Below are 25,969 nucleotides of genomic sequence, written 5' to 3'. Positions count from 1 at the left end.
TGGGAACTGTGAGAAATAGTAAATGATTATCATTGCTTTAAGCCACCACAATGGAGGGCAGCTTGTTACACAGCTAAGGTACTTACCAGAAGGTTTCTTGAGCAAGTTTTTCAGACACGTCTCCTTATACTGAGCCCACTTCTGAACTGTCTCCTCAAGGAGAGTTCCTGTAGTAACCTGAACACAGAAAAACATGGTCACAGCCAGGCATGGTGATGCACAGCTGGAATCCCAGCATTCAAGCGGCTCGGGCAGGACCATCATGAGTTCTAGGCCAGCCTGAGCTATGTGGTGAGACTCTGTAGTAGTCTCACTCTGCAGATTCCCCAAAGAGAAGCATCTCAGTGTGCGGAGCCCAACAGTGTGACTAAGAAAGGGTGTGTGTGATTGGAACTGGTGGCACTGAGAGGACACATGCCTGCCTGAGGCCCTGGGATGTTTTTCTTTCTGACATTGACTGTCCTGTACATAGAACCTTGGAAATACTGCTCACACTTGGGGGCTTTCCAATAATTGAGTGCGTCTACTGGCCTCACTCTGTGAACCTAGACCTTTCCTTCCATTTACAAAGAGCCTTTCTCTTTTGGCTGTTCAGTGGAGGCGTCTGCTGAAGCTCACTTTGTGTGTCAGGCTTTGTGCTGAGGGGGAAAGAGGGATGCGAAGATAAGCAGTGTGACTCTAGCCAGTAAAAGGGATGCATGATATGTTAAAGATATGACAGGTGCAGCAGAAAGGGATGAGGAACCTCTGGAAAACTGGGGTGGGGTGGGGCATCCCCTTTAACACCATTTAAATTTAACTAAGCAAACGTAACCAGCCACTATCCCAAAAATAGTGACCCCCATCTGGAACCAATGGGGGGCGCTGTTTGACCACCACATCTGCCCTCTCCCCTTCTCTGTTCAATGCCACCTCCCTCAACACCTTGGCAATCATAGTGAGGTCTGTGAGTTTCTTGTATGATTAGCCTAGAGCATCAACACACACATGCCCACAGATCTCTCTGTCTCTGTCTCTCTCTGTCTCTCTGTCTCTGTCTCCTCTCTCACATACACACTCACACACACACATCTCACACACATGTCATACACACACACATCGCATACATACACTCTCACACACACATATACACATCACTCTCATACACACATCTTACATATCTCATCTCTATCTATCTATATATCTATCTATCTATCTATCTATCTCTAAGAGCTTGTGCCCATCACTAATGGTCCATAGGTTTCCAAAGTGTCTCAATTTGTGGCACCTTTAACTATCTCAGTAATTTTCCAAGGCACTCCCAGACACCCCCCCCAGAAAAAAAAAAAAAACCTAAGGTCCTGTTTATTAAGTAGATACATCCAAACAGTTTGTAAATATTTATATCTTAACAACTTTGAATCTATCAGGCATTGCACAACTTCGAAAACTTTAGGATGGGATTAGACATCCCCACCTTCATTTCCTGTTCTGTTTTGTTCTGTTTGGTACTGGCTTTCTACGGAAGTACCTGTGGACAAACCACCACGTTTTTCACAATCTAATAGTGGGATTCAAAAGTTCAAGTCCAACATTAGCAACACTGTAAGTTCAAGGCCGGCCTGGGCTACATGAAACCCTGTCAATTCATTAAATTCAGGTTTTGGGACATAGTTCATCCTCACACTTGCCTGACATATGCAGGGCCCTAGTTCCATCCCAGCATTACAAAAACAGAACAAGACATAGATATCTTGAGCTAAGAATTTGCATGGTGTCTAGAAAGTGCCACAATCGTTATACTTTCCTCCAAAAATTAATGTATCCCATAGCACCCGCTGAATTCACAGTGGTACACCTTGCACCTTGACACACAGTCTGGGGACTATGATATTAGCCAATAAGGAGGAAGCAAGAGGATACAGTAGCCAGCACTTATCTCTTCACTTCATCTTGCAATGAGCTTTGAATTTCTGCTAATAACGATCCCTTCTGAATTGGAACCCAGGAGGCATCAAGTAAGCTTACTAAGAGATTCTTTAATAAACAGGCTAATTGGTGCTTAAGTGACTCATTGTCTTTTTTTTTAAAATAGCAGATAAATTAATAGCTAATCAATAAGTTTCCCAAATCCTCAAAGCTGTAAGACTCTCCCTTGCATAAAGGGCTGTTTGTGCCCTGAGGGGGCCTTACTCAGTCCTGCCTAAAGAAGAGACTGAATTCAGTCTCTGAATTAAACTTCTAGCTCTCTTGTTCTTTACCAGGACTAATGATACTGGTGAAAGTTAAAAAGCAAACAAGCAAAACAAAACAGAACAAAACACCCAGTATCTGGAGTTGATAAAGTGCTTTGCAACACAAGCAGGAAGGCCTGAACTTGCACTCCCAAGACCCATGTAAAAAGCCAGGCATGGGGTACATGCCTGCAATCCCAGAATTAGGGCAGGGTACATGCCTATAATCCCAGAGTTAGGGAGGAGGAGCCAAGAGAAGCCCCATCCTCCAGCCCAGCTAGTCTGAATCAGTGAGAGCCTGGACCAGTGAGAGACCCTGTCTCAAAAAACAAGATGGAGAACTGGAGAGGACACTGACATTAACCTCTGGCCTGAGCATGTGCACACACGCGTGCACAAACACATACACAATAAACACACACAGTAGTAAACAAACTAGAGCCAAAAACTATTGAATTTGTTCGACCCAGAGAAGCTAGAAAAATGCAAGCAGTCTTTCCAGGTCCAGGTACTTAGTTTAAAGACATCAGAAAGATGGGAGGCGAGTCTAAAGCCGGTCACAGCTGAGTTGCCAGTGTAATGGGGAGAGGGGATTCGTGGACAGGTCCAGCTTGACCTTCAATCCTCTTTCTCTTGCATAGGCAGCCTGGATCTGTGACCAACCTGACTGAGAAGAGATTAAGGTGGGGGGTGGGGAAGAGAGCCTTTATTGCTTCACTTACACAAATCTATCTTTTCTTTGTTAGACCATGAATACACTGCAGAAAAAAAGAAAGGGAAATTCAAGTAACCAAAACCAGAGGAAAGGGGGATCACAACCTTCATCCACAGGGAGCACTTTCCCTTCCCTTCCCTTCCCTTCCCTTCCCTTCCCTTCCCTTCCCTTCCCTTCCCTTCCCTTCCCTTCCCTTCCCTTCCCTTCCCTTCCCTTCCCTTCCCTTCCCTTCCCTTCCCTTCCCTTCCCTTCCCTTCCCTTCCCTTCCCTTCCCTTCCCTTCCCTCATCTTGCTTCTTTTCCTGTTCTGTTTTATTCTAGACCAAAAAAGGAAGCCATATTGTTCTTCAACCTTTGTTTTTCCACCTAGAAGATGCATCCATTTCAAGATGTACTTAAAATTGCTTTATGGTTGCTTTAATTCAACACCCTTTCAACTGTTACAATAAGGCAGTGAACGAATGTGGTAGAACTTAATTTTTAAATCCTCCAGCATGGAGCATCTAAGTTACATCCAAATGCTGCTAATAGGATATTGTGATGAAAATCCTCCAACCTCTGGGGCTGGGGTGGGGGGGATGGGGTGATGATGGGGGCAGGGTGGGGATGGGGTGAATCACAGTTGCTAGGTCAAGGAGTACACACATTTTTAAAGGTTTTTAACAATGCACTGCCAAGCTGTTTATCCTTGTCAATGAAAACAAAATTTAAGCCATGTACCCTTTCATACACCAACCAGCAATGCCTAAAATCATCTTCTCCTAGAGTCTATAATAGTTTGTATTTAATGCAGAATAACGTACATGGGTGTGAGCTAGCACCATTAGCCACTTGCATTTAGAAACTAAAGTATCTCTGAGAATTTCTCATTAAGTGAATTTTATGAAGACTTCCTGCCAGCAACACACACGCCACAGTCATTTATATCCCCAGGCAGGGAACTCATGTCTGAGTGAACTTCATGAATGTCTACGCAAAGCCCAGCAATGTATAAACATCTAAAGACTCTGAGGTTAAAGTTGGATAATCAAAAGGAGATTCATCAGATTCACAGCCACATGCTGCAGAGCAGACAGTGCCAGCATCTCTGTACACACAGTCCAGGTGACAAGGGGCAAGGAGACCTCTCCCCCAAGTGCATCATTGATATGGAAACACTAGAGTGTAAGGGCCAAGTTAGGATTTGGTTGGCATTGTCAGCCAGCCTGAAGTACCGCAGATGCTTCTGGTATTATATATAAATAGTCATATGTCAACGGCTCCCAAGAGGGTTAGAGAAGACAGAAGACAGGGCCACAGCCCGCTGAGTAGACAAGGTGCCTCCCAGCTCATGAGTTTACTTGAGAAGAGGCAATCATGTAACTCTCTGGAGCTTTTTGCCCATCTCTGAAATGGGTTCAGTAGCAATGTTCTTCTCATGCTCTGACTGGGAGCCTCCTACAGGATGATGTGTGGGGAGGCATCTTACAGTGAAATGGCCAGGGCTGAAGCTGGGCATTTTGTGTGTTGTGTGCTGGACAGTTGGACACATATGGCTAGACAGTGAACCGGGTGTAACAGTTAGCTGGAATTGTTGGGTTTTTATAGGGATACCCAGAGACTGCAAGCAAAGGATGGACATTCTGCCAACTCTCCCTACAGTGGAACCACCAGTATCAGTGGAAAAGGCACACTGAGACCACCTGCTCCTTGGGGAGCAGTTCCTCAAAAGAGTCTGCCACCACAGCCATATCCCCCAACACCACTAATTGTCCCCAAGTTGACAGTGCAGCCTGAGGGAGAATTTGGACTTGGAAGGTCAGCACCAATGTTTTTGGCCTGTCTAGTCTCTGGCAGAAAGGCTGGGAACAGGGACATTTATGAGATCTGGCACCTCTGCCCTCCCTAGATGCAGAAAGGCAGGATTTTTTTAATTCTGAAGATGCAAATGAGGACTGAGAAGTGAAGGGGAATAATGACCATTCCCTAGGGTGCTTTCTTTACTGGGATGAGTGACACTGGGGTCCTTCCCCACCACAGCCCTGAAGAAATGAGACCCTGGAAAGGAAAGGAGTAAGCAAACGCGTAAACCTCTTGGATAAGAAGAAAGCAAGCTACTGAAAACCCTAACACAGAGGCATCACTTAAACACAGTTACACACATGCCACTACATCCAGAAAGCTCTCCGTTATCCTACAGTAGAACACACTGATGGATGTAGAGTAGTGTTAGTTAACCTGCATGGGCTCAGTTTCCTCCTCCATAAAATGGGGTTAACAAAGAACCTCCCTTGCAGGGTTGCTGGGAGCATAGAATGAGATCCTAGAAGCAGGGATGCATGATACCAAGCTTAGAGCTATGTGGCTATTGGTGTGTTCAAGCTATTTATGTGCTTTAACGTACATCACAGAATATCTGTACTGTGAATATTCACTCTTTGAACTTGTATGTTAAGGTGAGGAAGTATTGGATTTGTAACCCCAAATGTGAGTGAGGGTGAGCTCCAGCTGATGGACTCACTGTGATTTGTAGCTTATGTTGATGGGCCTTTGGATCTGGTATCTTCCAATATTATAGACTACAGAACACTATAAGAAAGTTTTTAAGTATTTGCAACAGGAACCTTGGAAAAGAGAAAAGAAAAAGAAAGACATAGAAATGTGTGGCTCAGAAATGCTGACATGGGAAGATGCTTCTAGAAGGATATAAAAGGAAGACCAGGACACGAATAATGTGTGCTTCATCATTTCAGCTGTGTAAAATAATGCACAGAAAAGAGAATTTTTTTAAAAAAAATCAGCCAAAATATGAACAGTGAGCAGAATGCTGCTGGGGTTGCGGTTGAGCCTCATTTTCTTAATATGGTTTTATTCTTCCCAAATTGCCTACACGGGGCCTAAATTGCTTCTACACTCAGAAAACATGCACAACTGATAATATTAACAAGACGAATGAAGAATAAAAATCTGTTCTTACTTGCTTGATGGAAACCAGCAGAAGCAGGGCGAGGAAGGGCGTCCCAGGGCCCCAGAGCCGACGCATCCCGTGGGAGTGGAGAGACTCAGGTCCCTGGGCCGCAGGGATGCCCACTGGCTGTGGGCGCACCCGGGGCAGGGGCGCCTCTCTGCATCTACTGGGCACTGCCGGGCTTGGTTGGGGCCTCATCCTTCTGGCGCCCTTTCACAAGTGCAGGCACATCCCTCCAACACTCCAAGATGTACTGCAGGCGGTGGCCTCCTGCATTCCTCCTTGTCCAGAGAGGAAGTGTTTGCACAAGTGCTCTTCAGGCCGCCGACTGTCTGAGCTGCTCTACAGAGATCTACCGAATCTCCAAGTTTCTCATCCCCCGCCTGCCCCTCCTAAAATCTTAGGAGATTTTTCCCAGACCTACCCCCAAGACGTCTACGCTGCCTGGGACTTCCTCAGCAAGCCCAGAAGAAAAAGCAAGACATGGTTACCATTCCGAGGATTCTATTCTACGCACACGACCAGATTGAGATTCGGATGGCTGGAGAGGATGGGCTCCCATGCCAGGTAGGCATCTTTTAAGCCAGGATTTCTTTCTAAAGCATCAAACTTTTCTAAACCGCGACAGCTCAGGGCTACCTCAGAGCTCCGAGGTTATTACTATGCCGTAGTAACAAGATGAGTTTTCCTGTCTCAGAGACAACACCTCCAGTCCCCAGGTCTGCAGCAAAAGCCTGTTCAGTGCCGAGAGTTGAGTTGCGTTTACACAATAACAAAACAACGGGTAGGAAGCACAGAGGTTGGTGCCTTTCAATTGTCCACGTGTTCTGAGTGGGCCGTTGTGTTCTGAACACAGTGATGCTCTGGCCACCTGACAGTTATTTTTATGGTATTCATGGCTACTTACTAACCAACACCCCACTTCGGTTTATGGTTACAAAACCCTCCACCCTCTGCCCTAGTTCACTTGAACTCATCAGTGTCCTCCAAGGTACCATTACTTCTTCATCTGAGGGCTGAGAAATAGTGGGGTTCAAAGAGGCCAGGTTGTTTGTTCAAGGCTGCACAGCAAGCAAAAAGACAAAGCCAGGCCTTCCAGCCGAGTCACCTGACCACAGCTACCTGGTTAGGAACTATTTGTTAGCACTAGGGGTCTCAAAGAAAGCTCATGATCTCTAGCAGGCTCTTCTGTCTCTAAGGCTCTGCTTGCCCGCCCCCCCCCGCCCCGCCCCGCCCCGCCCCACTCCTCCTCTCCCTGGCTGGCTCCCAGCTTTCTATCCAGTCTTTCCATTGAAGAACCAAGTGGAAGGTGAGAGACAAAATGTCAGAATGGCAGTAAGCATGAAAGGCAGTTTTCTCTTCCCCTCTCTCTTCTTCCCTCCTTTTCCCCCTTCTTTTTTTTTTTCCTTTCACATTTAAGTCAAACCATAGATCGTTTCCATTAGCTGACCAAGTCCAGTGAATTCTGAACATTCACAGGGAAGCAGGTGAGTGGCGCTAGATAAAAATCCCTAAAAATCTTAAAACCCACACATGGCAAGAATTCAAACCTTAATGATAAAAAGATCAGTCTGGAAAGAGCTCCCAGATGGGCTTTTATGGTGGTGTGATTTCTACAGTCAATATGGTCATCTCTTTGGGACCACAGAGAATGGGAGGAAGTGGAGGGAGGGAAGAAAACGTGTGTGTGTGTGTGTGTGTGTGTGTGTGTGTGTATGTGTGTGTGTGTTTTGAATGTGGCTGTAAAGCTATTCTGTCCACATCAGTGGGGAGCTCCCGGGTCTCATGGTGGGGGAGAAAGCACCTGTTTTGTACAAATATTCCATCTTGCTTCTTGAAATGCTTCTAAAAAAAAAAAAAACATTTTTCCTGATTTTCTTCCCCCTGAAAGGACTTGCCTTGGTCAGCTTCACGACCTGCTACCCGTTGGACGGATGCCATCTAGTGTCAAAATGTGGTAAACCTGTTTGTGAGAGCCCTATGTGGAGTACAGAACACAGGTCCTCCAGCCTCGCCAGCAGGGAAGAACAGATGGAGAGAGACAAACACAAATGTCACTGCATGCTTACATCTGGCCACCTCCAGGACTGCTCAGCACTTAATGAGGAGCCCGTGATCGGCTGGGGCCACGTAGACTCTTTCCTCTCTCTGCTCCTTCCTGGCTTCAGGGTTATTGAATTTCTTATGTAAATTTTGACTTTTCCTGGAGTCTCTAATTGCCTTTTCTTTCCCCATCCTAAAAACAGTTTAGTTTTTGGTTTATTCCTGGAGACTAAATAAATAAAAGATAAATAAAAGATGAATTTCTTGGGAGGTTTCACACTCCTTCCCAACCCTACTCTAGACTTGGCTAGCAAGGGGTGGAGCCTAGCCTTCTTCTCCCTTAAGGGTCTCAGACATTGCTGCTCCTGCATAGGACCCATTCAGTGAGGATGTGGGTGACGGTCCAAGGGCTTTGACTCTCCTAGATGGTGCTAATTTCCACAGCCAATTGGGCACATGTCCCTTCCCACTCTGCACAATACATAGGCTTTGAAGCAAACTGCCCGAGTCTTGCTTCTCTTGGTCTCTGGGCTAAGCAACAGACCCAGAAATTCCCCCAAGCTTCCATGTTTCTTGTATGTTCAGTCTCATAGGCGGATCCCAACTTCTAACATTTACTATGCAGATAAAGGTTAGTGAGAGCACACATGGGCTACCCAACTGGATGGCGGGCTACGAGAGGACACAAGAGGCATTGGGAGAGTGGAGGGAAAGTACAGAAGATCACGTGTGTCATGAAAGTCAAAAGGGGGTGCCTGGGGGTGGGAGGGAAGAAGGGGGTAGATGGGAAAGAAGCTGGGGGTGGGAAGGCAGAAGGAGGGGGAATGGGGAAGAAGAGGAGAGAGAAACAACACAGGACATTATGTTTAAAATACCATTATGAAACCTAGTTATTTGTAAGCTAATAGTTTTTTTAGAAAGCAAGCATTTCATGCTTCTGGAACCTGCCACCGAGGGACCATCTTAGTTCCAAAAGAAAGAGTGGAGTTGGTGGGGGGTGGGGGGGAGCATCAAGACACCAAGATAGTCTTGGCCTTCACTCAAAACCAACATCTTTCTCCACAATTGTCAAAGGAAGCAACCCAGGCATCAAGGGATAAGCAGAGAACCAAGGTGTGCTGTCATATGCACAGGGGAATACTATTCCTCCTTGCAAAGAGTCAAGAGTTTTCTGCATATACCAAAGCAGGATGAGGTTTAAGGACATTTGTACTATGGAAAATAAAGTGGACACCTAAGCACAAATAATACATTGTTGCTTTCCTATGAGGCTTCCTGTAGAATTCCAAGACAACAAGGACAGTGGAGGCTTCCAGGGCCTGGGAGGACAGGGAGTGGAGAGTTGTTTAATGGTGACAGAGCTTTGACTTTGCAAGCTGAAAGGAGTTGTGGAGATGGAGGTGAACGTTTCCAAGCAATGTGACCATGTGTACTGTCACCGAACCGTACACTGGGTGGTTACGGCAGTAAATTTTATGGTATGCCTCTTTTACCACTGGCTTCTAAAATGGACCAATGTCCCCTGCACATACTCATCCTAGGGTGGATGGAAAGGCCCACTCTGAACCTCTTCCTAGGAGAATAGCTCTGGCCATGGTACTTACACTATATGCTGGAATATACACAGGTTCCCGCCAGGGGACCAGGAAGAAGCTGTGTCAGGATGCCAGATGGCAGGGCTGGGGGTGGATACTGTAATACAGTAGAGAGGAGGGGGCCCCTCGCTCACGCTGACACTGGGAGCTTCATTCTGCCATGGACAGGGCGAGGTGGCAGCGGATGCTGACCCTCCTCCCCATCTGCCTGGCCCTTGCCTTCTCCCTCACAGCCATGGGCAGCAGCCACTGGTGCGAGGGGATCCGACGAATGACAAAACCTCTATGCCAGGATCTCCTCGGGGGCTTGAACTGCATTCACTTCAGCCGGGCCAGCAGCAGCACGGGCAGTAGGCACGATGACAGCCAGGCTGTCCAGTACATCTGGGAGACAGGGGACGACAAGTTTATCCAACGCAGGTTCCATGTGGGGCTTTGGCAGTCCTGTGAGGAAAGCCTCAACAGCACAGGTGAGTGAGTCTGTGCGTCCCTGGGCCAACAGGAGCAGGATGGCCCTGAGAAGGGGCTCCAAGTCAGACTGCCTGGATCTGAATCTTGGGTCTGCCATGGACTGTCTATGTAATCTTAAGCAAGCCCTTTCTTTACTCTGAGTCTCAATCTTCTCATCTATAAAATGGGAGCCACGGAGGTGCTTATGGAGAAAGTGCGTGACGTCCTCTTTATCAAGTGCAAGTGTTCACCCACTTGCCGCTTGTCTCAGTCCCTCAAGAATCAAAGGTGGCCACTCCCCTCCTCTAAGCTTCATCCCTAAGATTCCTTTCTCACTCTAAAAGTTGCTGTTATTGTTGTTGTTGTTGTTGTTGTTGTTACTTGGGACGGGGTCTAACATTGTAGCCTTGGCTGGCCTGGAATGTAAATCAGGCTGATCCCAAACTCACAAAGATAGATCTGCCTTCCAATGCTGGGATTAAAGGTGTGTGCCGTCATACTCAGCTTTAAGTTTCTTTTTTTTTTTCCATTTTTTTATTAGGTATTTAGCTCATTTACATTTCCATTGCTATACCAAAAGTCCCCCATACCCACCCATGCACTACCCCTTTTTGGCCCTGGCGTTCCCCTGTACTGGGGCATATAAAGTTTGCAAGTCCAATGGGCCTCTCTTTCAAGTGATGGCCGACTAGGCCATCTTTTGATACATATGCAGCTAGAGACAAGAGCTCCGGGGTACTGGTTAGTTCATATTGTTGTTCCACCTATAGGGTTGCAGTTCCCTTTAGTTCCTTGGGTGCTTTCTCTAGCTCCTCCATTGGGAGCCCTGTGATCCATCCAATAGCTGACTGTGAGCATCCACTTCTGTGTTTGCTAGACCCTGGCATAGTCTCACAAGAGACAGTTATATCTGGGTCCTTTCAGCAAAATCTTGCTAGTGTATGCAATGGTGTCAGCGTTTGGAAGCTGATCATGAGATGGATCCCTGGATATGGCAATCACTACGTGGTCCATCCTTTCGTCACACTTCCAAATTTTGTCTCTGTAACTCCTTCCATGGGTGTTTTGTTCCCTATTCTAAGAAGTGGCAAAGTGTCCACACTTTGGTCTTCGTTCTCTTGAGTTTAATGTGTTTAGCAAATTGTATCTTATATCTTTAAGTTTCTAATGTGTGTGTTTATGCACCTTAATTTTCAAAGTGCATGAGATTGTGTGTCTGTGTGTGTGTCTGTGTGTCTGTGTGTGTGTGTCTGTACTCACAGAGACCAGAAGAAGGCATCAGATCCCCAGCATCTAGAGTTGCAGGCAGTTGCGAGACACCTGACTTGTTCTGGAAACCAAAGCCAATGCCTATACAAGAAAGAGCTGCAAACTCTCTTCAACACTGACCCATTACCCCAGTTCCTCCAATGCTGAGTCTCTCTTGCGCTTTTAATGCCTCTTGAAACAGAGGATTCTAGTTCAAAAAAAAAAAAAAAAAACCAAAGCAAACACACACACACACACACACACACACACACACACACGCACGCACAGCCCTTAGCATCATTAGATCACCTCCAGATCTGTCACAATCATGGCCCATAACAAGTTACAGCCCTTATCTCAGTCTGTCCTTGAAACAGCCCTGCATGGCAGATGTCCTTCCCTCAGCTCTGAAGCAGGAGACTGGCACACGGAGAATTTGCACAGCAATAAGCCTTGTCTTGAGTCAGTCAGCCCCAATTCATTAACATCTTCCAGACTTTGTTGATAGATGGTGGGGGCTTATAAAGTAAAAGGCGAGGGAAGAAGAAAGAGAAGATGGGGAGGTGGTACATAGAGCAGAGTTACCTCACAAAGAATAGAAGACAGAAGAGTGCCAGCCCATGCTGTTAGACAGGCTGGCTGAGCTCTATGCTCAGGGCTAGTGAACTCCTCTGTTTTCACAGCAAAGGCCCCAAAGTGAAAAGGGGTGGCACCCCACTTACATCCCCACTTACATCCTCAGACTTACACTTCTCATTCAGATGTTTATTTTACCACCCTTGTAGCATCTGAAAAATTGTTCTTGCAGCCTAAGTAAACTGCAATAAAACTCTGAGATATGGTCTAACTACCTCCAACCCCATCCAAGCAGGCTACTGAGAGCAAGTGCATGCCCTACCTTAGCCTTTGCACTAAGAGTGATTCAGACACACCACTAAGGCTAGGAAAGGGAATTCTCTTCTCTCTAGAGTACTAGTGTATACAGTACACTCTCTTGACACCCCAACACCTTCCACCCACCCACAGTGACATTTGGCTTCTGATCCTGCCTCTTCTAGGATCACCAAGATAAGCCCATATTTTCTGTTTGGGAACTGTAGGCACCACATCCATGAGCGAATAATGGCTTAAGAACTTCTGTTCTGTTTCCAAATCTGTTCCCCCAACATCTGAGGTGGCTTCATTTATTTCCACAACTGAGCATAATGGAGGGATTGGAATCACCTTGGAAGTTTGTAAGCCTTCAGGCACCAAGCCCCAGAGGCTCTCAATTCAGTAGATGTGGGCTGGAGTCTAGAAACCTGCTCTTTGTTTATTTGGTTGGTTGGTTGGTTGGTTGGTTGGTTGGTTGGTTGGTTGGTTGGTTGGAATTTTTGTTATTGTTTTGTTTTGCAGTTTAGCTAAGGTAATATTTACATAGAGATAAGAGTCACACATTTTGAAAGGCTTAGAGATAAAACCACCATTCTCTGCCCCTTCCTTCAGGGGATACTTTCAATATGAAGGACAAACATGGATATCTTCATTTTAGACATTAACTATTGACTTTGTATTATAATTAATAAAACATATCACTCTGTGACAATACCCAAATAATGCCTGCCATCTTCTTGTCCAGCAATATCACTGCTGTATTCAATAAGCCACTAATTTCGACTAGATGTTGCTCATTCTGGCAACATACAGGATGTTCTCAGTATATTTATTGTTTGTGCAGATTTTTGCTCTCCCTGGATTTCTAATTGCTGCTTCTGTTCCCATCCTTGGAGTGTTGGCATTTCTTTTCCACTCAACTCTGTTCTCTCTAGAGTATGTATCTGTGTTTCTAATTTCCTTCCCTGGTGATTATGGCAGACATCACAGCTAAAGAAACACACCCCAGGACACAGAAAAAAACCCTCCAGATAGAAGAGAGTTGGAGGTATCATGGAGTATATTCACTAATGAGCATTTCCTTGCTGGGCATGAGACTAGGGGAACCAGGGTTTAACAGAGAGGGAGCCATAGTGCTGAGAGCTAAAAGCCACTGGAAAATATCTACTATAAAGGCAAAACAAGGAAGGGTGCAGTGATGGTTAAGACAGAAGCTCATCCATCCATGTTAGTGGACGAAGGAGATGCTACTTAGGTCTAGAGTCTTCATAAAGCAGGTGGCCATTGTATCAAGCCACCACATGTGCCTTAGTTTTAAATGTGTGTGTGTGTTTGTATGGGCATGTTGAAGGGGGCTATGTGTGTCTGCATATATGTGGAGACCAGAGGACAACCTCAGATGCCATCCTTGAAAATGACACCTGCTTTAAGTCAGGGTCTCTCATTGGCCCTGACCTCACTAATTAAGCAAAAATGGCTGGCCAGCAATCCACCCCAGGATTCTCCAGTCTCCACTCCCCCACCATTGGGACTGCAAGCTAACACCACCATGCCCATCTTTTAACTTGGGTTCTGAGGCTCGAACTCATGCTTTCAAGGCAAGCAGTTTATCAACTGAGTTGTCCTCCCCAAGGCCCGTATCTGGGATTTTAACAGATGGAGATCAGGAGTCAGGATGTTCCAGGCAGACAGAAATGAGTTGACCTTGTCTGAAGTGGCCAAATCAGTCTTTGCCACTAGAACACAGGGCAAGGAACAGGAGAAAGCCTCGAGCTCAAGTGGCCATTTCGTGTCACTGGGGCAGCTGCTTCCCCCTTTTATGGGGGTTGGGGGGAAGTCTAACTGGAGAACTCGGGTACTATACTGGCATTGTCGTGCTATTTGTGATGTCTGAGTGGGGAGGGTGAGGATAGGATCAGGAAATTAGAGAGATGCAAGTTGCTTTCCCTCTGGAAAACATGGCCTCAGCTGGACTTAAGGAAAGGGAAGAGCTGGTCTTTAAGGAGGCACAAAAGCAGGTATCAGCTGGCCATCTGCATGAAGTGTGTGTCCCTTAGTCATGGCAACACGAGGCTGGTACCTGGTACAAATTGTCCCTAAGACTTAAGATAAAGTCGTTAGTCAGCTTATGTGCATGTAGCGGGGATGTCCTCATCCTAAAACAGGATATGGGGGCAACATTAAGAGACTGTGAAGCTCTTTTGAACTCCTTCCTCTAGCACGGCGTTCTCAGCCTTCCCAGTGCTGCAACCCTTTAATACAGTTCCTCACGTTGTGTTGACCCCAACCATAAAATGATCTTCATTGCTAATCCATAACTGTAGTTTTGCTACTGTTGTGAATCACAATGTAAATACTTTTGGAGATAGAGGTTTGCCAAAGGTTGAGAACCACTTTAGAGGCTTTATGGGAAGCCCTCTTGACATTCCCGTCAACCCAGGGAACACACACACACACACACACCACTTCCACTTGGATGATACTAGAGGGCCTTTCCTACATCAGCTGGTGCACACTCTAAATGTTAAAGAAGACTAGTGTTCTTGGCAATTCACACACAGTCTTGAGTAGAAATTAAGGATGTGTTTCTTGGTTCCTTCCCAACTTTCACACCTCTGTTCTTCTTGAGTTCAGGCTGGGAAGAACCTTTAACAAGGACCTCACTGGATGGTTCTAAACTCACTCCACAGGCATGTTCTCTAAAGAAAATAAACAATGAGAGTTTAAGGATGGAAATTATTGCATATTATATTTTTTCTTAGAAACTCACAATGTCTATTAGTATGTAAAATATCTTTGCCAAGTTCCACACACCCCCCCAAAAAAAATTGATTAATATGACACATCGCAATGTTTCCCAAAATTCATTAGAGGTTTCTACATTCACATTTATTTATATTATTTATATGACAATTACAGAGAGAAACTGTGTTGTAGAAGTGCATGTGCACCGTTGAAGGTTGTGTAGCTAGAGCCTGATGAACTTGGGCTTCTCCTGTCACCCTATAATCTAATAGCCATTGTGAGTGCTTTCTGCCCATTTGTCTAAAGTTCCTCTGCTCACATCATCCATACTTCTTGGTGTAAGAAAGTTAAGGTTTCTAAATGTTACCACATTGCCATTGTTTTAAGACAGAAGAAAGAAATCCTCTCAGAAAAGAATTCACCATCCCAGAACACATTATCCTCTCCATGTTTTGCAGGATGTACCAAAAGCAAAAAACTTAGTGTTCAGTTTTTACTTGATATTGAAATTAATTAATACCTAACATAGTAGAGGGTAAGTCAAAGCTAGATATTAGGAGTTACCAATTCTCTGAAACTTCATGGTGGCTCACGACCATCTGTAAGATGTGATGCCTTCTTCACGCAGGTGTACATGCAGACAGAGAGCTCATACATTAAAGGTAATAATCATGGACTGGAGAGATGGCTCAGCGGTTAAGAACACTGACTGCTCTTCTAGAGGCCCTGAGTTCAATTCCCAGCAACCACATGGTGGCTCACAACCATCTGTAATGGGATCCAATGCCCTCTTGTGGTGTGTCTGAAGACAGCTACAGTGTACTCATCATATATATAAAATAAATAAATAAAATCTTTTAAAAATAATAATCATAATAAATAAAAGCTATAAATGCAAAGAGCTCAAAGGAGGTGGTAACAGGCATCTATGAATTTGGGATTGCCAGTGACCTTGAACTTCATGCCTTGGCCAAGGAGTCATCTCTTCGATTTCAACTCAGCATTGAGGTAAGGTCCTCTTGGGAGCTCAATACAGACAGATCCTTTGCTTTTACAAAGGGAGAGATTTGAATTTTTCAGTCTCCCAGTTGAAAAATCTGTTTAGAGCTTTACAAAGGCCCCCAAAGGCCTGTTTGCAATAAGGTACGGAACATCACACTGAATCACTGACTGCATCACAAACACCCAGGATTCAGGGCAGAAGAAAGGAAGGGTCCGAACAGAAAGGAAGGAGAAGTGGAACAAACAGTGGAGAGGGTGTTCACGGGGTGGAATGGGCTCGGTGTCACTGGCAAAAAAAAAAAAAAAAAAAAAGACTCTGGTCTCAGAAAGATGTTCCTAACCAAGTGCAGGATTTAAGGGTGGGTCAGCACCTCAGTTCTGTGGCACTGGACCTGACTGAGATCAGGTTCCCCATCTAAATCAGCTCGTCTCCCTGCAAGTGGGCCCTGCAATGCTTTAAAAGGGAGACTACATCTCTTTTTTCTCATTCTGAAATAAACGTTTGCAGTAAAGCTCCTGAAGAGAGCCTTGGCTCTCGTCTTCTTTTCCGTGGGCAAATCTGAGTCAACGATACGTGTTTGAGTAGACCCTGGGCTGTTGTGCTGAACTCAGGGCATTCAGACAAGGGAAACTGGGTAGCCCTTGGGGCCTTGATTCTGGGGAAGGACTCTGGGACAGAGTCTGAGCACCCAGGCCTTGTAATGCAGTCTCCTACGGCTGGCTTGATGTGCCTCTTGGCTGCCCAGGCCCTGCCAAGCTATGTAACACCCGCCTCTCTGGCTTCATGGGATTTGTAAAGATTTTTCTTCTTAATCCTGCTGGCTTTGTTCAGAAGGAACACTGTTTCTGGGGATTCGCATTAATCAAGGGGTCACTCAGGTCTAGCTCTCAGGGCCCAGCTAATCTTGTCCTTCTAAGCTATTGGGAATTCTCTTAATCTGTGCAGCTGGCCTTCTGGTGCTCTGTGCCCTGTCCCTGGTCTGCTCCTGGATTCTGCTGCCCCTGCCCCTGCCCCTGCCCTGTTCATGGTTTCCCTTGCCCCTGCCCCTGCCCCTGCCCCTGCCCTGTTCATGGTTTCCCTTACCCCTGTCCCTGCCCCACCCCTGCCCCACCCTTACCCTACCCCCTGGCTTCTCCTGCATTACTGCTGAGAGAGACAGCTCTCCTCAGAATAAGGACACTCACTTCTTTCATGTGCTTGGGGTGCGATTTGAGGGTGTCCCCCAAAGGTTCAAGTACTGAGCCTGGTTCAGTGTGGTGGTTAAGGCAGTAGAATTTTTTTCAGAGGTGGGAGCTAGTGAAAGATGATTAGGTCATTGGCTGCTACCTTCTTTCTCCTGAGAGCCTGGTTAGTTCCTGAATTGGTAAATCCCTTGTGCCTCCTGTCACACAGTGGCTGCTCTCTACCTCTTGTGTCTACTCCCACCGGGACAGTATCTGCCATGTGTAATTTAACTAGAAGTCCAGGTCCTCATCAGAGCCAAGCTGAAGCCAGGCTCTTGCTCTTCTAGGTCCAGAATTGTAAGCTAAAAATCTACTCATTTTCTTGGTAAAGTATCCAGACTTGAGTATTATGCTATAGCAGAAACAGAGCATTTATCAGATCCCCTGTACTGGGGCATATAAACAGAGCATACATCTCCAAGCATTAGGTAGAGAGATAGCAGATAGTGATGTAGAGAAATGTGCCAATGCTCAGGTATGAAAGCCCCAATTTTTCCTTCCTTCCTTCCTTTCTTTCTTCCTTTCCAGTACTAGGAATTAAACCTAGGGCTTTTCAAATGTTAGGCAAATCCCCTGCTGAGCCACACCCACAGCCTCGAAAACCCCACTTTCAATCTCTCTATCAACATGTATCTTGTTTGGAGCCTGGCTTTCAAATCTGCAAGATAGAAAGCCTCATACTGGCCTCTGTCAACAATTAGGCACAAAAATGCTCCAAGCAATCTATCACATATATCAAAAACTACCTTACTACAAAGTCTGGAAGGTTCTTGTGGTAATGGAGATAGTCACAGAAGCTCACTCAGGGACTGGACTGCCAAATGATGTGTGTGTGTAGTGTCTCCCCCCAGCTACACACACACACACTGTCTTCTGCCGCTGCCTGCCTCCCTTTTCCTCCACTCCCTCTGCCGGTCCCCCTTCCTCGCTCTACCATTTCTCCACCCCTTCACTCTATTTCCACTCTCCCACCATCAGAGCCTCTTTTTACCCCAGCCATGAAGGATCCTTTCTAGCTTCTGCTTTTACTAATGTTTACTTCCACCTGGCTGTGCATGCTTAAGGGTAACATGCTAGACTATGCCTGGGAAAATGTATGATATCTGTCTTTCTGGGCCTGGGTTACCCATTCATAAAAGAATGTTTTCTAGTCCCATGCAATGTTCTATAAACTCATTTTTTCTTCACAGCTGAATAGAATTGTACATACACAGCATGTTTTCCTTATCTGTTTGCTGTCTGCAGAACAGGGCTTGACTGTGTTCTTGTCTTCCAGGTGAGCGCTGCAGGTGCTTTCTGGGCATAGTGCCCACCGAGGGACAAGGTAAGCATCATGCTTGCATCCAGGGTCTCTCACAATTTGACTGGTTCCAATTGTTTTCTTGGAAATGGAGAAAATGATGAAATGGTTAGTTATGGTTTTCCTGTGAAGACAACGGAGGCTCCATTCATGTGCCTTATAGCCCTGATGGGCTGGAAGATGGCAGTCAGCTTCACAAGGTGACAAGAAACTAGTGGAGTCTGCAGCTTCCTGAATCATAAATATTTCTATTGTGGCCAGTCTCATGCTCCGTGGGTAAGAAAGAGGCCAAGTTGGAATACCACGGCCTCGTGTGTGCTTTCTTCTCTCCATCACCCATTCAGTTCGTGCTTGATATCTTGATGTCTGCTCTTCCATCAAGAATAGAGGCTTTATGAAGCTGCGGAGACAACTGTGCTAGTCTTAGGCATTTCTCTGTCCCACCAGCTGTCTTGCCTGGTTGGTAGTAGAACTTTTACAAACTTCTACTTCCCTTCCATCCCCTCTTTCCATTCTGCTCCACCCCACATCCAACACAGCTCCAGTTGTGTTCCCAGCAAGGGTGCACAAACAGCTTGCATAAGAACAAGGGATGCTGGTGGAACTGGAGCCCCACCCAAAGCTCCTAATGCTCAAATCCTTCTGCCCTCGTATTTAATTTTATGTCTCTTCTTTTATAGATTGGGAAGGGGGTGAATCTGCACACCTGTTTGCAGGTGTCTGTAGAGACCAGAAGAGGTATGGGATTCCCCTGAAGCTGGAGTTACAGGTGGTTGTCTCACCAGACTTGGATGCTAGTAACTGAATGCTGGTTCCCTTCAAGAGTAGAAAGTGTAGGGCTGGAGAGATAGCTCAGCAGTTAAGAGCACTGACTGCTCTTCTAGAGGAGTTCAAATCCCAGCAACCACTTGGTGGCTCATAATCATCTGTAATAGAATCTGATTTCCTCTTCTGGTGTGTCTAAAGACAGCTACAGTGTAATTATAAATAAAATAAATACTTCCTTGTTTTTAAAATAGGGAGAAAGTAGCAAGTGCTCTTAGCCATAGAGCCATCTCACCCGCCCCTGTGCATCTTCTGTAAAAGGTAGAGACAAGGTCTCCTCTTGAATCAAAATAATGTGCTGACTCTTTTTTTTTTCTTATTTAAAACTATTTTTATTTTATTTTATTTTATTTTATAGATATTTTCTTTATTTACATCTCAAATGCTATCCCAAAAGTTCCCTATACCCTCCCCCTGCCCTGCTCCTCTACCCACCCACTCCCACTTCTTGGTCCTGGAGATCCCCTGTACTGGGGCATATAAAGTTTGCAAGACCTAGGGGCCTCTCTTCCCAATGATGGCCAACTAGGCCATCCTCTGCTACATATACAGCTAGAGACACAAGCTCTGGGGGTACTGATAAGTTCATAATATTGTTCCACCTATAGGGTTGCAGACCCCTTCAGCCCCTTGGGTGCTTTCTCTAGCTTCTCCATTGGGGGCCCTGTGTTCCATCCTATAAATGACTGTGAGCATCCACTTCTGTATTTGCCAGGCACTAGCATAGCATCAGACTAGACAGCTATATCAGGGTCCCTTCCGCAAAATCTTGCTGACATATGCAATAGTGTCTGGATTTGGTGGCAGATTATGGGATGGATCCCCAGGTGGGGTAGTCTCTGGATGGCCCATCCTTTCATCTTGGCTCCAAATTTTGTCTCTGTAACTCCTTCCATGGGTGTTTTGTTCCCTATTCTAAGGAGGAATGAAGTATCCACACATTGGTCTTCCTTCTTCATGATTTTCTTGTGTTTATGTACTGACTCTTAAGCTGGAGAGTGGACATTCCCAGAATCTCTTGCAGTCCTATGCCAGGGTGTTGCTTATGTTTTTCCTCCGGCCTGTGGGAAGTATTTGTACCAATCTCCTTGAGACTCTAGGATTCCCTTGACCCACCAAGTTACTAAAACTCAACAAAGGTACCTTTGGTCTTCACATTGAAAGCTTATAATATCAAGGTGTCTCACATCACTGCCTCTTCTTACATGAGTCCACAGGAAGTACTTATGCTGGAAGCTTGATCTCCAGGGCAGAGTAACTGAGAGATGATGGGGGACTTTAGAGGTGGAGACTATGGGAGGTTTTAGATCATTGTGGGTGCTGCTCAGAAGGAATCAATGTAATTCCCTTGCACGAACCCTGAGTTACTTCCCATGAAAGAGTGTTAGGAGGAGGAGGAGGAGGGGAGAAGGAGGGGGAGGGAGAGGAGGGAGGAAGAGGAGGAGGGGGAGGAAGAGGAGGAGGGGAAGGGGAAGGAGACGATGACAATGACCTGTGGCTTCATGTTAGCTTGGAATATATGATTCCATGACCACAGTGTAATAAGATAACTAAGGCAGTTTAGCAAGAACCTGGCCCATGCTGTTTGGACTTTACAGCATCCAAAACAGCTAATTTAATAGACCTTTTATCTACAATATATCTAGCCTCCAGTTTTTTGTTATAAGAACAGAAACCAAAGAATCAAACCTTCCAGTTATAGATTCTGAATGCTCACCGTATCTGTCCTTTCTGTTTATAGGAGTTTTATGGCTCTCCATTGGGGCTGAAGTCTTGGATATCTTCCTGATACTGACAGGTGTCATCCTCCTGGGCTTCAGCATGAGTTGTTACAGTTCCAGATGCAGCTGGCTCAACGTGGACGCCTCAGTGGCTATCCTCATGGTGCTTGCAGGTATTTCCTAGCAGGAGCAGTTTCTCCCAGACCACTCCAGGGAGGACATGGTGCTTCAAGCCACGGAATAGGCTGGCTGGCTCCCTCCAGTCACTGGCCAGCTCAATAAAATGGCTGGTCTTCTGGATAAGTCACTGGACTGATTCCACTGGGCGGAAGTAGTATTGAAAAGGAAGAAGCTGGGCACAGGTGGAGAGAAACACTTACCAGTTCATGTCACAGTCAGGAAAGAGGCTGCGCTGGTGTTGGGAATAGCAATGAGCTCACATAGCAGAGAGGTTAGGCTTGAGTGCACAGAGGAGTCCTGAGGCCAAGCCTCTGTTACAAGAATATAAGTATGCCACATATGTGTGTGTGTGTGTGTGTGTGTGTGTGTGTGTGTGTGTGTACACTTGTTTATATGCAAGCATATATTAAGTAACACTAGGAGAATTACCTAACTACCATAAGTTAAGTGTTATAGCTAGGCTCTGGTAAAGACAAAATAAGAGTGTACCTACTATATAGATTTTGGTATCTTAAAAATTATCACCAACACTTGGTATAAATGTTCCACAAAGAACTCTTTATTATTTTTTAAAACTACCTCTGCTCTCTGAGCAACTTAGCTTGGCCTTCTAAGGTCCTTAAGTTTATTTCCACCAAGATAGAATCCTAAACATGCGGCTTCCTTCCAGCCTCCAGACGGACACACTAGGTTCTGTTAATGTGTATCATCCAATTTGTTCATCACTCCTGTGTCTGATGAACCTAACACATCTTGCCCAGGTCACAGATATGATAAGTAGAAAGATAAAATCCAACTACTACATCTTCCATAGCAAAGAGCAGAGCCACAGACACGTGGAAATTCCTGCTCAGGTCCTGGTATCTACTATGTTCTCTTGGTTATGATCAGGCCTGTTTGTGGGTGTCTCTTCGGTTTATACTGTGGGGGTGAGATATCAATCAGATGGACTCTTTAAGGATCCATACATGCACATACTACCTAAGATCTGTAGTGCTTGAGCACCCAGCACATGCAGGGTAGAGAAACTGGCCCACTGTGCTGTGTTCTTAGGTGTGACTCATGAAGCTTTGCTTACACAGGACTCCTGGGCATGGTGGCTCACATGATGTACACAACTAGTTTTCAAATCACCGTGAACCTAGGACCAGAAGATTGGCGGCCTCAGACATGGGACTATGGCTGGTCCTATTGGTAAGTTTCTTGGTTACAAGCACTGATGAACCAGAAAAGATGAACATAGATTTTTGCAAGTAAATAGACATTGTGATAGAGCTGATACCTGCTACTCTTGTGACACTTGCTTAAGGTTTGTTTCATAATTTAGTTTCTTATTTAAAATTTTAATACAAGATGGTTTTTATCACATTCTTTCTCTGCCACCAACTATACTCAGATCCTCTCTGCCTCCCAACCTACGCAATATCACCCCTGTCAAAAAATCAAAATCAAGACAAAGAAAGAAAGAAAACCCAATAATACAAAAAATACCAAAACAAAACAAACTAGAGAGAGAGAGACTTCATTTTTTGTTGCCCAAATACTCCTATAATCCTGAGTATAGAGCCTACCCAGAAATGTTGATTGACACTCACTAGGAGAAAACAGATTCTCCCTTTCCCAGAAAGTATCAATTGCAAACATGCTCTTGGTTAGAGGTAAGAGCTCATGTCTGCTTAGCCTGCTCAGTACTGAGATTTTATCCAATTTGAACCTGTGGAGATCTTATGCATGCAGTCAGAGTCTCTGGGAGTTCATAGGTGAATCAGTCTTACTGTGTCAGGACAACACCGTTCTCACCCATCACCCCTGACTCTTACGGTCTTCCTGCCTCCTCTTCCCCATAGATCTCTGAACCTCCAAGGGAGAGATTAATTTAAAACACCTCATTTGGAGCTGAGTGCTCCGAAGTCTTTCACTCTCTGCCCAATTGTGGGTCTCTGTGTTAATTACCATCTGCTGCTAGAAGATGCTTCTCTGATGAGGGCTGATTGATACTGTTCTATGAGTATAGTAGTATGTCATTAGAAGTCATTTTATTCTTGTATCACTTTATAGAATGATAGTAGTAGGTTTTTCCCTAGGGTTCATGACCTAACTAACTAACCTAACTCAGATTCTTGGATATTTTAACAGTGTTAGGTATGGATTCCATCTTATGGAGTGGGACCTAAGTCCAATCAAAAAGTGGTTGGTTACTCCTACAGCGTCTGTGACACTGTTGCACAGTAGATCTTGCAGGTGACTGTTGCAGGTCGCAGAGTTTGTAGCTGGGTGACACTGGTGATAACCTCTCTCCTCTGATAGCATACAGAGTACCTTCTAGTACCATGAACACGAGCCAGTAGGAGTGAAACTTCTAGCTGGGCATCAGCTTGATCCCTCCATCTTTAATGATGAATATAAGCTGAGTCTTCAGCAGTAAGGCGTCAGCTTGGAGAGAATAAATATGTTATATTTACACAAACTACTTGGCAGATGGCAAAGTCTAGATTTTTAAACACAGATTGGAGGTTTTTTTCCTGAGCTAGACCCTTTTAGACCTAGCTTCTATTTCTACCAGAAAGACATGACACACAAGGTCTATCTCTAACCGAAAGACGCCGTCATGCTATACAAGACCCCCATGGGGATTTCTTTGTAACTTCTTGTTTTTGCAGTGCTGGAGATCAAACCAAGGCATTCACGCGTGCTGTGCTTTTCCACTGGTCTGCTTCAGCAGCCCCAAATATATCGTATCTTAAAAAGTCAGTGCGTGTGTGCGTGCATATTGTCATCCCACACAGTAACCTCTAATGCTGGGAGAAAGCCACCAACTTCAAAATGGAGGCATTGGTGTCAAAACCTGACAAAATAGAATCAAAGAAAGTCAGATGCTGAGAGCACTCACTCATAATTGTCCTGATGCCTGGAGCTTTTAAAAAGTTAAAAAACAAAATTCTAGGCAGAAATTTACTGTGGGTTACACTAAGACAACTCGAGGCATAGGGAGAGTCAGCCACTTAAATAGGAACCCCAGCATGCTCTGTGTAGCACAAGCTTGACCCGCAAACCACTAGGGTCAGTTGTACCACCAAAACTACAAGCCTTACCTAGCAACTATGCACAACCGCCAATCACAGCTTCCCAGCTCCTGAAGGACACAAGACAACTCATCCACTTTTCTTTTTCAGAAACCAACTTTTCTCTCTGTTCTCCAGAAATGCCAGAGGCTGCCCACTGCTGTCAGCCCCGGTGTTCTGGATTGCACTTTTCTTCACTATATGTGCCAAATAAAGTCTTTGCTTGAAGAACTATCTTTATAGTTTCACTTGGTGCTGACAGTTATTTTCCTGTCTGTAAAACTCACTTTTGGCAATCACTCCCTCATTCTGCTATTAAGCTTCGTGCTGCACCTGCTTCTAAACCCTTCTCAGCTTTAGTCTCCCCAGTCTGAAGATGTTAACATTTATTTATAACTGGGACTCTGTACACTGTGCCTTCCACCTGTGCCTTCCTTCTTAACTTGTTTGTAGTATACAAGACATCTGAGGGCCAGCCAATCATCCATAATCAGACTTTGGCTAATGTCCTGCGCTCTCTCTCTCTCTCTCTCTCTCTCTCTCTCTCTCTCTCTCTCTCTCTCTCTGTGTGTGTGTGTGTGTGTGTGTGTGTGTGTGTGTGTGTGTGTGTGTAAGGGTGTGTAAGAACTCAGTGGGACTATGCAAGACTTCTTTCTTATCTTCTGGAAATCCTGAACCCTAAGTACTGTGTGTTGCTCATTCTTATAAACCCTGCAGTCCCTTCCCTTATCATTTTCCAGGAAGTGCAGAACTTTATAATCTCCTTCAACAGAAAATCCACCTGTGAAAGGAAACCTCCCAACCTTATCCTAAGACACACCTAAAGGCACAAAGCAGCATTCCCTGTGGGTAACAGCAATGTCTCTACCTCCAAGTGGGTGGCTGCCCCCTCCCCCAGAGCAGCCCTGGAATTCCACTCTAGGTCTTTTCTAACTGTGCCTTCTATTGCAGTCTTGCCTGGGGATCTTTTGCTCTCTGTATGGCTGTTTCAGTGGCGACCATGAGCAGATACACCACAGCCCAAGCAGAGGTGCCAAGGGCACAGAAAGGTGGTCCATACCCTCAGCACAACACCCCACAGCCTGGGCCTTCACAGAAGGTTTGGCAAACAGGAGCGACTCCCCATCCTGTGGGACACGTCTTCACGAATGTTCCTGGGCACCTGCCCCCAGGTACAGGAGGCAAAGTGTCCATGTGCTAGCCAGTGCTGCATGTGTGGATGAGCCAGGCATTTATTACCACAATGAACAACACTGGAGTGGAGTTCAGAAGACCACAGTATAGGTAAACTTTCCACTACCCCTCTCTGGACTTAGCCTCTCATGTCTCCTACAACTCCTGTATCTTTAGAGGAAATAATGTCTACAGAAGATATCAACTATTAACACCCCACTATAAAGGAACATTGTCATTTCTCTGACTCTGAGTTTAATCAATATCCCAAAGAAAGTGGGATCATGAAAGTATTAAGGGCAAAAATGATGAAGGAAAGGACTCCCCATCCTTTACAGAAGAAGCAAAATATGTCACCCACACACATTCATTGACAGTCAAACCTGGAATATTTTTTTCTAGTTGATGCAGGAAATATGAGGCCATACTGTACATTCTAAATTCAGTAAGAAGACAGAAATTTTAAAATCAATTATGTTGCCTAAAAATATCCTTGACCAGGCTTGGAGACACAGGTCTTTAATCTCACAACTCAGGAGGCAGAGGCAGTTGGATTTTTGTGAGTTCAAAACCAGTCCGTTCCAAGACAGCAGAGCTCCATAATAGAGGAACTTGATCTCAAAGTGAATTCCCAATGTCTCCTAGCAATGAAGC

At 45.3% G+C, this 25,969-nt stretch overlaps 2 protein-coding genes across 2 annotated transcripts in view; one reads left to right on the top strand and one right to left on the bottom strand.

Moving 5' to 3' along the window:
- Positions 1–6,072, bottom strand: part of Glp2r (glucagon like peptide 2 receptor) — an 86,426-nt gene extending 80,354 nt beyond the window's left edge. The window contains exons 1-2 of the mRNA XM_021178184.3: positions 5,884–6,072; positions 87–177 (exon numbers count right to left, since the gene is read on the bottom strand). Of these exons, the coding sequence (XP_021033843.3) occupies positions 87–177; positions 5,884–6,072 (280 nt within the window). The remainder of the gene's footprint in view (positions 1–86; positions 178–5,883) is intronic.
- Positions 6,073–9,672: 3,600 nt separating this feature from the next.
- Gsg1l2 (GSG1 like 2) lies at positions 9,673–25,343 on the top strand. The gene is made up of 5 exons (XM_021175434.2): positions 9,673–9,982; positions 18,331–18,378; positions 20,921–21,073; positions 22,163–22,274; positions 25,094–25,343. Exons 1-5 carry the CDS (start codon positions 9,673–9,675, stop codon positions 25,341–25,343), a joined length of 873 nt encoding a protein of 290 aa, XP_021031093.1.
- Positions 25,344–25,969: the final 626 nt, after the last annotated feature.

Source organism: Mus caroli, unplaced genomic scaffold, assembly GCF_978045245.1.
Source record: "Mus caroli unplaced genomic scaffold, Mus_caroli_1 scaffold_13, whole genome shotgun sequence".
NCBI lineage: Eukaryota > Metazoa > Chordata > Mammalia > Rodentia > Muridae > Mus > Mus caroli.
This window is presented reverse-complemented; position numbering and strand designations above follow the sequence as displayed.